This window comes from Colias philodice, chromosome 24 (genome assembly GCF_061535455.1).
Source record: "Colias philodice isolate Cphi_HAF_F1 chromosome 24, ilColPhil1 Martin Lab GWU primary, whole genome shotgun sequence".
Taxonomy (NCBI): Eukaryota; Metazoa; Arthropoda; class Insecta; order Lepidoptera; family Pieridae; genus Colias; species Colias philodice.
This window is the reverse complement of record NC_143109.1, coordinates 1,082,895-1,096,246: the sequence shown is the minus strand read 5'-3', so window position 1 is coordinate 1,096,246 and position 13,352 is coordinate 1,082,895. Positions and strand designations below refer to the sequence as shown.

General features: G+C 33.2%; 1 protein-coding gene across 8 annotated transcripts in view; it reads right to left on the bottom strand.

Annotated features, from left to right (window-relative positions):
- Window positions 1-7,680: 7,680 nt before the first annotated feature.
- NfI (Nuclear factor I) overlaps window positions 7,681-13,352 on the bottom strand; it is a 47,811-nt gene continuing 42,139 nt past the window's right edge. For 7 of the 8 annotated variants that reach the window (XM_089710423.1, XM_089710426.1, XM_089710427.1 and 4 more), the window contains 3 exons: window positions 12,991-13,106; window positions 12,530-12,618; window positions 7,681-12,346 (listed from right to left, as the gene is read on the bottom strand). In XM_089710423.1, the coding sequence (XP_089566549.1) occupies window positions 12,195-12,346; window positions 12,530-12,618; window positions 12,991-13,106 (357 nt within the window). In that variant the 3' untranslated portion in view covers window positions 7,681-12,194. The remainder of the gene's footprint in view (window positions 12,347-12,529; window positions 12,619-12,990; window positions 13,107-13,352) is intronic. The other variant, XM_089710424.1, reaches the window with a different exon arrangement.

The following is a 13,352-nucleotide window of genomic DNA, read 5'->3' as shown; positions in this document are numbered from 1 at the left end:
GGCACGTTGGGGACAACTTTTGATATTGTCGTACAATGTAAATATATGAGTAATGAAGAAAACTGTATATTCACTATTAAACACGTTATAAAAACGCTTTGTCTGTGACTTTACTACTACACACATTATTAATTGTCTTATAAATTTCATGGCGACTGATTGTCTCCTTGTTTTGTTAAAACTGTATTTTATCTTTTTGTTAGGTTTTAATGCATAACCAGGGATATTTTTGAAGTGAAACTTCTTTATCGGGGGTGGACAAAAATTTTGTGAGACATTTTTGCCGTTACGCCGCGCGCGTGACATTTTTGCGTTACGCCGTACTCGTGACTATATACATGTTATATTAAAGTGATCAGCAAAATCAAAGGGTTTGTTTTAATTCTAATTCCAGTGAATTTCTAAAAAAAGTAAATAAGTAATTATATCTATTTTTCTAATACTTAGGTGTAATAATGGTATTTATTTTTCTAAGTTATTTATGATTAACCTCACTTTTTGATTGTATTTTTCAATATACTAACACGTGGGTGGAATTATGGTATCAATTTTTTCTAATACTTGAATGTTGATTGTGGTATTTATTTTTCTAAAATTGTTTTTAAAGTTAACCTCAGTTTTTGATTGAATTTTTTAAAACACCAACACGTGGGCGTGATCATGTTATTTATTTTTCAAGTTATTTAAGCTTAACCTCTGTCTTAATATGTATATATTATGTACTATGTGCGTCATTAATTTCTGACTGTTTCGAGATTTGGTGCAAAATAAAACAGTGTGTAAATAAAATTAAACAATTGAGTGAAAGTATAATTTCATAGATAACACGTTGAGAAGTTCCCTGTATAAATATATATACATATCTTGTATAAATACATACATAATATGCCTATAGATCTTTACTCAATTGTTTTATTTTATTGATTTTTTACAAATTTTATTTACACACTATTTTATTTTGCACCAAATTTCGAAACAGTCAGAAATTAATGACGCACATATTATATATACGTTTTAATATAGAATATTTTTTATTTTACAACCTTTACAACTTGATCATTAGGAATTTATTACCTCTATTGTTCGAACAAAAATAAGTTACCGACTTTAAGAACGTGCCGACAATGTAAGTACACTATTGTTTCTTAGAAAACATTTTAGGAGTATACGATAATAAATCTATGACTCACGTAAACACGTGTTTGCTTGATTGGTGTCAGGTGTTCAATTATAATTTTATGAATTCAAAATTTATAAGAATAAACCTCAAACTCTCTGTCCAATCAAAATCCGCCTAAGTCGAAATCCTTTATAAGCTGAAAACGGCAGTGGCCGGCGTAAATATTCAAATAGGTAGCGAGGAGCGAAGCGACGAGCATCTTAGGTTAACTTTTGAACTACCGCACGAGCCGAGCGAGCGAAGCGAGCGAGTTGCAGCAGCGGCCGGTGTAAATATTTAAATAGGTAGCGAGGAGCGAAGCGACGAGCATCTTAGGTTAACTTTTGAACTACCGCACGAGCCGAGCGAGCGAAGCGAGTGAGTTGCAGCAGCGGCCGGTGTAAATATTTAAATAGGTAGCGAGGAGCGAAGCGACGAGCGTCTTAGGTTAACTTTTGAACTACCGCACGAGCCAAGCGAGCGAAGCGAGCGAGTCGCGGCAGTGGCCGGCGTAAATATTCAAATAGGTAGCGAGGAGCGAAGCGACGAGCATCTTAGGTTAACTTTTGAACTACCGCACGAGCCGAGCGAGCGAAGCGAGCGAGTTGCAGCAGCAGCCGGTGTAAATATGTAAATAGGTAGCGAGGAGCGAAGCGACGAGCATCTTAGGTTAACTTTTGAACTACCGCACGAGCCGAGCGAGCGAAGCGAGCGAGTTGCAGCAGCGGCCGGTGTAAATATTTAAGTAGGTAGCGACGAGCGTGTGACTAACGTATTTCTTTAATATTGTATATAGTAAATTATTTTTTGAAAAATAAGGACATAAAGAAGTTTCACTTCTTACGTGTGTACTCTAGTACACGCACACATTTTTTTATAATTAGGTAGTAGTTATCTTAGAATATTATATTTGTCGCGAAAACAAAACTTGAAACAGCTATAATAACGCGAGCAAAAAGCCAGTATTAAACGTAAATCTGAATTTCAGCATAGCTACTAAAAAGTGGCGACATCATTGTTGAAAACTCACAATTGGAACTTTTTTATTCGTGTAATGAAAGTAATTCGATTTCCAAGAAAACTTTAATGGTTTATTTCTGGCCGTACCTCACTCGGTTAGAAATAGGCTACTTATATATAAATGGAAAGCTTTGTCATTTATACAAATTAATCTATAATAGATAGTAGGTATTAATATAAAAATAATACTTATGATTATAAGCTTTATTTTGTCCAGAAATAATACTATATTTTGCTGTCTTATGTCATTTTTAATTTTCCTTTTATCGTAATTCCCGACTGTTTGTACTTCCTCTGTCTTCTCCAGTTCTCAACCATACAACAGTTTACACATTTTATGGATATATTTTTAGAAGTGTTATGTACAATTTACATTTTAATTAAACTGTCATACGTGCGAAATACAAAAAGATATCTAAAACAAGTCACCAAAAATATAAAGCTTCACGTAATGTAATTACACCCTACGAAGCGGCTGTTAAAAAGAACAAGAATTTAGGTACATTAAAAAATTGCTCTTTCAACTCAGACACGGTTCAACAACTTTTTTATTTTACAAAGAGAGAACAGATAAACAAAAGTTACTTAACCACCCCATACGAGAACCAGGTGTAGATATTAAAATGATATATTATAAGGTTCAAACACACCCCTGTTAGAATAAAAAACAATTTTGCATACTACCGTGCCCCTAATATTGCACCCTAAGTAATTATCATGACAGCTGCGCGCGTTAGTCACGTTCTGTGACGTCATATCGATTTTTTTATCGATATTATCGACCGCACACCTGTGCCGCACTATCTTCCGGGGTGAATGACCTTTTTAGAAGGGTGATAAGAAATTGTAAGAAAGAAGGTACATCTGTTAATTGCATTTGATCTTTGGTAAAGTGGTTGGAGCAAGAGCATTTCAAATAAGCCTGTGTGTTGTTCAAACAGTGTCTCTGGTTCGATGCCCGGTGAAGAGTTAAAGAAAGCTCGGCCTGGCTAGTCAAAGTAGGTTCTTTTGACTCCACTTTCATATTTAAGATTAACAACAGAACGAGAATTTTTCGTATTATATCGATCCCGAAATAACAGAACACAATAAAGAAAGAAAATTTTATTATACACCGAGATAATAATTATCGCAGACACCTAAAGAAATATTGAATAATCATAGGTACGAAAAAATAAGACACACGCTGTTACTTTGTTGAAGCTAAAATATGATTTACCAAGTATTTTAATTATTAAAAAGCAAAGGCTTCATGCATATGGGGTGTAAAAGTCAACTTCCGTTTTAATATCCTCTAGTTTTTATAGGTACCGTACGTACCGCTTGACACATTTGGATCAATTTTCATTTATAAGTAGAGATTTTAAGAGAAAGTTATCGAAATTCCGGGAAAAATCTCGAAATATTGAATAAATGACAATTTTTTTATTCGGATCAATAAGGCTATGCTGCAGTTAATTGCTAAATTAGTAATTTTAACAAAAGACTACATTCAACTCTACATTTACATGCTTTACATAGCATTTCCAGATTTAACATATCATACAAAATGACAAAATTTCATCAATAATTGTTCAGGACAATTGGCGATGAATGATAGAGTAACAAACATACAAGTTATTACTTTAGCACCACTTCTATAAATCCTACTTCAAACTGTTACTCAAAAACAACTGAACCGTTTTAGCTATAATTTCGTATTCATGTATAGGTATTTTTAACACGCTTTTATTAGCTTCACCTGTATTTTTATCATACACGACACAGGAGGAGTACCTAAAGCCACAGGCTGTAACTAGTTGCAATATAAGAAAATGTCTTTTAAAATTACTTTACAGACTAGCTCACTCATACGACTTCTGCCGCGTAGATGAAGAGGTTTCTCCCTATTCACCAATATAATATTATCTTTTCAAATTGTTCTTTAAATTCTTATAAGAAAATGTTTCATAAAAACCTATTCAATTTGAAAGCATCTTTTTCAAGATACCTTTCTCACATCTAAACATATTTCAATTATTTATCTCTATCTACTAGATAACTAAAGTATAATTTTCATAAAATTAATGGATTTAAAACTAGATTTAGTCATTGAAATTTTACCCCGAACTTTAAAAAGTTTAGTTCAGAAATGAACGCACTATTATGAAACAAAAAAGATAGAGCCGTAAGGCACTATTGGGATGAAAAGTAGAGTCGGGTGCTAAATAATGTAAATGCAAGTACATAAGTTATTATCACATATTAAAATTATACAAAAGTTAATCAGTATTCATAACAAGACAGAAATCGATACTAATCAGTTAAAAAAATCAATAACTTTTTCTAAAAAATATCGAAAATCAATAACTGTCAATTGCCGCCATATTGTTTCTTACCAAATCGACGCTGTCGCAAAAATCGCTTTCCAAATCAATCACTTCGATTTCTTTCCCGATACAAACATTTTCACCATTTACCAAAACCTCTACAATTAATTCCGACATTGCAAAAATATCGAATTCGGATATTCCGCGATCTCCCAGTATCGGAAATCTAACCCTCTGTGACGTGGCCGTTGTCATGACAACGGGTGTCTTTCAAGCTAACTTACAAACACGCGCTGTTTCTTTCCAACGCGCCTGTTAACGCGCTATTGAAAGAGACAGATATAATTATCGCGATGCGTTTTTGTTGGGTAAAATCGATATCGCACAAGGCTGGCCGTCGATTAACCGTTCTATGGAATGTCAAAAGAATAATGTCATACAACATGAATGCTTTAATGAAAATTGAGCCGCATTTCTAAAGTCTTAAGGAGCAATGTAGATTGAGTTTTAATATGATTTACGTATTTTTCGATAAATTTGTGTTTTGTAGGCGCACCGCGTGGTACGAACGATTATATTGATTTTTGCGATCGCTCTGTTCAACTTTTTCGATTTATTGGAGAACGTACATACCATGCAATAAGCATTGCTATAAATATGATTATTAATAGAATCAAATACGATAGGATTGAGGTTCTTAATAGCAAGCACTGATTATTTTAATGTATACTGTATACATCAAAATAATTAAGTACCTAGGTAGTAGATAATGCATGAAATAACATAACATGTGAATTTTGCCAATAAATAGGATATACGAACAGTAAGTTTTTAGGGCAAAATTCAAAAATCTCTATTCTTTTGTTTTAATTAAGTAAATTTTATTTATATTTTACTAAATGCGATTTTTATTGAATTATTCGCTTAATTAGATGTGTGTGTATAGTTTTTATAATAAACATACCTAATAAATGTAAGATTCATAACGCCTAATTCTTACCTACTTGCTGACACATCAAACATTGTTCTGCTAAGTGCTATCTACCCTAATTACCTAGCGTTGTGAAATTCAATATACATTCTTTTTTCGATCTATCGACCTAGAAAAAATAATTAAACAAGTGCGTGTTGGAACACACGCAGTGAAGGGTTCCGTAGTATAAGCATTGAATAATCACTGCATAGTTTAAAACTAAGTCGCTGTCGCTGTCTCTCCATTCCTGTACCTAAGGATTTTGATTAGGTTTTTTTTTAATAGATAAAGTGGTTCTTGTGTGTAAATAAATAAATAAATCCTTTTTTTGCAATAATACATGGTATATAAAGGTTTTACAAGTATGTTAAAATGAATTAAACGAACAATAGAGGTAGCTCTATCTACGCGTACGGCATACCTGCATCCTTATGTTTACAAATATTTCCTTGCTAATATTACAATACATGCAAAAGTTTGTCTGTTTATTGGATTCCCTTTCATGTGGCATAGGGGAAATTTTATGGTACTAATTATTTTTATCTTTGTTGTAGCCAGCAACCCTCAGGACGTTGTTGTTCCGCCGAGTAGCAGGGCGTCCTACGTCTTCGCCTACAGTCGTGACAATTTTATCTTATAGAAGACGTTGAAGATAACGAAAGAGAAGCAATATAAATCGAAAGTATATTAAATAATTTGTATACAATAACGTTCATTGAATTTAATAATTTCATCGCTGAAAACAACGCTACAGTTTGAAGAGCGAAAAGTAAGACAATCAATTAAATCTCGATGCTATGTAAAAATTCGTAGCACGATCCTTTTGATCGTGCTACGAATTTTTACACGGGCAGTTTTAGTGAAAAACCGCAATTTTCACAGCACAGCAAGCTGCAAGACATCCTCGCACGACGTATTTCCATCTCACATGGTGAAAACGCAGCCTAAAGGTAAGCTGAAGCTGAAGGATTTGAATTTTGATAATATGTAATTTTATTGTTTATGTGAATAAAAATGTTCAATTATGTTGGCTTTTTATTTTTAATCCATTCATCGTATAAATTCTCTCATTTCTCTGCGAAGTCGTATTAGTTGCACAACTTATACCTCAAGAACGGCTGAACGAATTTGGATGATTTTTGGCTTGTTGGATTTGTGTCTTTTATCATAAGTTAAGTTCGTGAGTAGATGCAAAGTATCAAAAGTTACGGCTTAGTAGTTTTTGAATGTATTATTTTCCACAGTGTACCTTTGTATGTAGTAACTAGGATATTAAAATAGAGACTATAAGAAGCTTATAGGAAATTTACAAATTTTAGCAATGATTGATTGATTTAATTAATCATTAATTATTCGCTGGATGTTATTAATTATTATATATTATTATACTAGCTTACTGCCCGCGGCTTAACCCGCTTTGTCTAAAACCTAATAAATTATATACTAAAACCTTCCTCTTGAATCACTCTATGTATAAAAAAACCGCATCAAAATCCGTTGCGTAGTTTTAAAGATTTAAGCATACAAAGGGACATAGGGACAGAGAAAGCAACTTTGTTTTATACTATGTAGTGATTTAAATTTATTGTCTTCAACTATTATTATGTAGAGTCATTGTTAAAATCGGTCCAGCCGTTTAGAAAGAATTAAGTGACATTAATATTGTCTTTATGTTAATTTCTGTGTCGATGGGTGGTACATATGCGAACGTGGAATATTACATATAGGTTTTTTCCTTAGTATCCAATATAATCTTAGTTATAATATAAAAATTAAAAACTAATTATACCTTTCTGGTTCTTAGAACGATCCACGTTCACGATTCACATTCTTCTTCAGTGTTACGATCGTATCGTCAAAATAAATAGTAACCGGAAATATCTCACTGGCCAGTAGTAGGTAGTATCTGAATATTAATTCCTAAAAATGTTTAATCAACATCCGTCCAGTAAGTAGCTTTTGCATGAAAACAGAAAGCAGCAGAGAAACAGAAATAAAATAATGTTTCTCTTCTCTGGCTTTATAAAATTATGTAAAATTTTTCTCCGATAATTTTTAAATACGCTAAAGTTTAAGCGAGAGAATTAAAAACTATATGCTACTTCGTAGCACCCTGTATTTTGTAGGAATATAGGAATTAGGATTTAAGGGATAAAGCCCTATAGGTTCAGTGAGATTCTGTGAAACGTCGGTAACAACAGGCATAAATAAAACTCAACTAATTGTTTGTTTGTTTGTATTGCATCAACTGTAACACTTTTCAGTTTTCATAGATATTGAGCAAAGTTTACCTACATTATTATAATTGCTCGTATATCTGCGCCAAACTGTTCAATTGTATTATAAAGTCATTTAAAAACTTATATTTTGTGCGATTTTGTGCGACGTAACCTTGTAAAGGCGTCAAAAGAGTTCGTTTTTTGTACCACTAGATGGCGTTGTTATCAAAGCAATAAATAATTTGTATTCTATTTCTGTTTGAAATACATATTATAATAAACAAAAAAAATTGTGTATTATGTTTGTTTATGTTATTATGAAACTAAATAAAGGTATTTTATTAAAGAAAAATAAACAACTTAGCGCAATATACGGGCATAACAACGCATGCTATGTCAAAATGCTCCACCTCCTGACAATACACACACAGCACGAATGTGCCTTTCATATTTGTTTTAAGCTTTAAGCACCAATTTTCTTTATAACAAGTCGTTCGAAATAATTAAACGACTAAAATTCTATAAATATCTTACTATGTATAGGTTAAAAATACATGTTATAACATTTTTACAAGTCTATCCTTATTTTAATTCACATGAAAATCAAACAACTTATAAATTATAAACGTTTTGGTGTTCTTAGTTTCCTTCAATTCAATTTGGAATAAGTCATTTGATTTAACATGCACGGTAATTAACACAAGTATGAAAAAACATAAAAATAATCAATAAAACATTTAAGAATAATGGTAAAGACAAACAAATGATAATCTTAATTCTCTACATTTAATTTTACAAATGAAAATTATAAATACACTCCAAAATATATTTACAGACGAAAAAAATTGTGACTGACACAACGGTACACTTAAAAAATAATTAATAAATTCGCTACACAATTCATAATTGCACGATTAAATTGACAAACTAACAAAATTCATAACTAGGAGTATTTCTCTAACGGTTAATTATCCTTAATTAATCTTTATTTACGTATGTATGTTATTTAATTTCAGAAATCCAAAACTTATAAAGACGGATTTTTGTTTCTTTATAAATATATTTGTTAGAAATAAACGTGCTCGAAACACGAGCGTCAATTGATAATAATGTAAAAAAGCATCGCGGGAATTAAAAGGTACAGGGTCTAGTCGAAATAAAAGCGAGCCTAATCGAAGTCGCATAGATTAAGATATACACGTCAGTAAAATATACACGGGTAAATGGGTACAATGTAGGTAAGTACTAAAATTATAGAATATATTAGAAGTATTTATTAATCAGCGAAACTACGCGTAGAAGCGTTACTTAATCGTAAGATAATATTAAGACGAGGTTTTCAACTCTGGATTCGAAATAAAATTCCAGACTGCTGGGTGCCCAGTACACAATGTCAAACAGTGGAACTTTCGTATAATCGAGGAGAGAAATCAAATGAGAAACAATCGGATAGTAAGTCACAAATCAGCACAGGTAATACGAAATTGGTAGATTCTTAAGCCTTCGCAGAAATGAACTCTAATAATGAATGTACAAGTTTCAGGCTTTCAAAATAACGTTAATTATTTATTTCTAGTTAGCACGTTGTATAGAACGCATCATAAATATACAATATTGTTGTATCTAAGGCACATAATGTTTAGGCTTTCAATTATTACTCCATATCGTAACAATGGTGCTAATTAAAAATTAGAACAAGTCTGTGCTGTGACAAACGCATCGCTTCCGAATCCACACGAGTCGTCACAAACGCAAGCTTGCCGCATGACGTTTGTCACACGCACACGCTATTGCAAAGCTATTAATAAAATACTACTGAATCTACAGACACTGTCAATAAAAAAGTTAACATCTCTCTGATTCCCTTACGCATCCCTTTGTCATAAACAAATGCATTTCATACAACATGTATCGTTCTGTTAAATCTATCCTTCCGCCGTGGCTCTAGCGAGCGTCGTAGCCAATCATACAAAACAACTATTTCAATATAAGACACGTCCAGAATGAACAATTTTAATCACAGTCTAGAATATTCGGCACCAATGAGCGTTTAAATTCGTCACAAACAGACTTCACTCCAATGTTAGTCTCTCCGATTATAACACGACGAAATTGTGGTGGTAACCCGAACGAACGTTAAGCCTTACGTGACGTCACTATTAAATTTTCTGGTATAATCTCTAATGTCTATAGCTAGCAATTGACTAATTCTTCGCTTCCTAGATGAACTAATATAGCTGTAGTATAGTATATAATCTATAGTCTGTGAACAGCTACATATAAATTGTACCAAACTGCTTTAACACGGAACTCAGTTCCCTCTCTATAGAAAAAATATTGCGTGTCAAATACCATTGAACTACGTCAGTATCAATATCTAGCTTTACTAAAGCTGATTCGTAATAATAATTTATTGCTTTTCGATTATTGCTATGTATCTATTACTATACTAATTATAAAAGGGCAACCGAATAAAAATCTCTGAACCTAAATGGCATCAGCCTGTATACATGGCACCTAACGGATTATATAATCCTTTATTTACACGCCAATTCAATATTAGTAGAGTCGAGTTAATCACTATCACAAATATTGAGTCAAGTATTCATTTTTATTCTGTAGAAAAATTAATTTTGCAAGCACTATAAGTATGTAGATTTAGCGGAAATTGACGTGTAAGTAAAAGACAAATATAAAAATTTTAGGAACCTAATAGTTGACATCAAAACCATATGACTGAAAAATCAGGTAGCGTGCCTTGTCAAGTATGAGAAATATTTATTATTTTACGAATAATTTCATTAAATATATTCCCTCGCTGTTGTATGCAGACTACGCTTACAATTTTAAAAACTATTTTCATCAAGTTCTGGCGCTCTAATTTGTGTTATAGTATTGAGTGAGTCTATCGTAAATTTTTCTTTGCACATTACTTTTTTCGCGCTAATTTCGACAGGTTAGAATAACCACTATGTTTTATCTGTAGATTACAGACCGATCAAGCGAAGCTAAAAAAATTAATTCGAATTTCAAAAATATGACGTTCCAATTTTTTTATTGTTCTTTTTACATTCAAATCGAAGGCACACCACTTGATTAAACACACTACTGAATTTTGCCAACGCATCCTTATTCTATGAAACTGTGTATATATATTTATACTTTATCATGTAATTTGGCCACAGTTACCCCTTACTAATAAATGTAAGGGGGTCTCTATAAATGTAAATATTTTCTTTAATTTAAGTATTAATTTACATTGTTACTCTAATGACTAGCTTCTTTCATATGGCCACGGGATCGCGATGATAAATTGAAAATATTTTTTCGAAAGTAAGTATAAAAAGCTCTAACGGTGTTTTGCGTTCAGAAATGTTGGGGATGCCATATTGCATGTATAATTTATAAGTTAGAAGTTACTGGAACACAGCAAGTATTCAAATAACATAATGTTATTTCAATGAGAGACAAAAAACAGGATAACCTTTTAAAATTAAAAATAATTGCATTGTTTTTGTTAATTTCGTATTATACGGTTTTTAATGTCTTAAAATCGCTTATAGTTTTTTTTAAATCTCTAGTAGGTACGCCAAACCCAACACTCCGCTCACAAAACATCCCTACATAAACAATAATCGGATGGATTGATGAACACTACAATTATAAGTCCTATAATAAAGTTATCATACTTTACGAAAGGCACCTATATGTCCCTCGACACACGTCGATCTACCAGAAGCAACTTCTTATCGTCATCAATCCGAAAACAACCATTTTATTACAACTAACAAGCATTTAACATTCCCTAATTTATTATAAAGTCACACAGCTACCGCTCTAGAGGTACACTGCAAACCCTCCTCCCAGGTCATCGGATTGACAAACGATCAAAAATTGACAACCATTTCTAAATATACAACTAAACTAAATTCATAAGCAAGGCTCGTCTTTCATAAATCGTTCAATAAGTTAAAAAAATCTCAATAAAACATTAGACTTATCTATTCTTTTAAACAACGAAACGAAAACAACGTATCACACTTTCAATCGATTATTGGAAGCATCAAACTGCCTTACAGGTCAGCGAAACAATGATAGAAGCGGCATCGTTCAATATTCACTAAATTACTGGAAGGCTTTCGTCATATTCGTCATATTCTATAAAAATATTAGAATATAATTGTTTTTTTTTATAACTTTCATAACAGATTTACCAGTTATTAAAATAGTCCACTAGATGGCGTTACAAATAAATAGGTGACGTCTGTACAAAGTCACGGAACTAAACTACATGCCAACATAATATGTACACTACATAGAAAAAATTATTCTGTACAGCGAATAAATTTTATTGTCAAAAATGAAAATGTTCGATGTTCGAATTCCGTTTGAAATTCGAATCAGAGGGCGCGGTGCGGGACGGGCCGCCAGTGCGGGAGGGGCGCGGGGGTCCACCGGAGCACAGTCGCGGCCGAGCCGTCGGCCGGGGCGGACGCGTCCCCCGCCTGCGAGCATCACGGCGAGCGCAGGTCCGGCGCCTTGTCCGGCGCGATGTCGTCCGTGTCCACCACCGACTGGACGTTGGTCCCGGTCGTGTCCATGGCCGTCGTGTCTGATGTTATCACGTTCGAGTGGAAGAAACGCTCTGTGAACACAAAGTTACCGACTTTGAATGGATAGGCATCGTGTGCCTATGATGAGTTGTTCAGATACATTGTGAATATAAACTAGTTATAATCTAATTACTATCTACTCAAATATGTTTGTCATCAAATTACTACATAAAGTTGACAACAACATTTTTTTTCTTTTTTTATTAAACTCGTAACAAAACTTTATTGATAACTACCGTCATCTAGAAGCACCACGTGGTCTGTGCCCGTCGGAGCTGTCATTATATTGAATTCTTCTTCTAATGTTGGGAATGGGGCGTTCCATCTGAAATTATGTAAAGATGGATTAATAATTACAATAAGATGTACGCAAAATCTTCATAATTTTCAATTGCTTATAGCAAGATACTTATTACGTTCAATGAAATATTTTTTTCAATAGATCTTCAACTGTCAAATTATGCGGGTAGTTGGAAATTTAGGTATCTCCTAGAAACAACATACGAATTGGTTGAGTTAACCTTATGTCTTAACTTGAACGTCATATTCATAGATTTTGGCTTAAAGTTCAGTACTTTTAGTGATTTACACTTTTGGAAAGCTTGTCAGGAAAAACAATTAAACATGTTTAAACGTTCATAACTGACGTTAGAAACCGAAAATCTTTAATAAAACGTATAATTTATGAAGCTCTCACCTCGGCGGAGCCCTAGGCGGCTGTCTGGGCGCGTAGAGGCCGAGCCCCCCGGGAGGGGACCCGCCCCCGCCGCCCGACACCACCGCACCCCCGCCTAGCGAACCGTAGCTGAACACCTGAGAAATGTGGAATAAATAAGTGCTGCGTACATTTTTTGTAACGTTTGTAAATTATTATTTTTAATAACTACCTACTGTGAAAACCGTAGTTAAAATTAGTTTATCGATGAATGTTACATTCGTACCCATTTTTTACTTTAACCACTTTTACCACTTTAACTTTATCCATCACCAGTTTTGCTTTTACGACATTTACATTTACAACGTTATAGACAAAAGTTATAGATAACTTTAACTTTTACT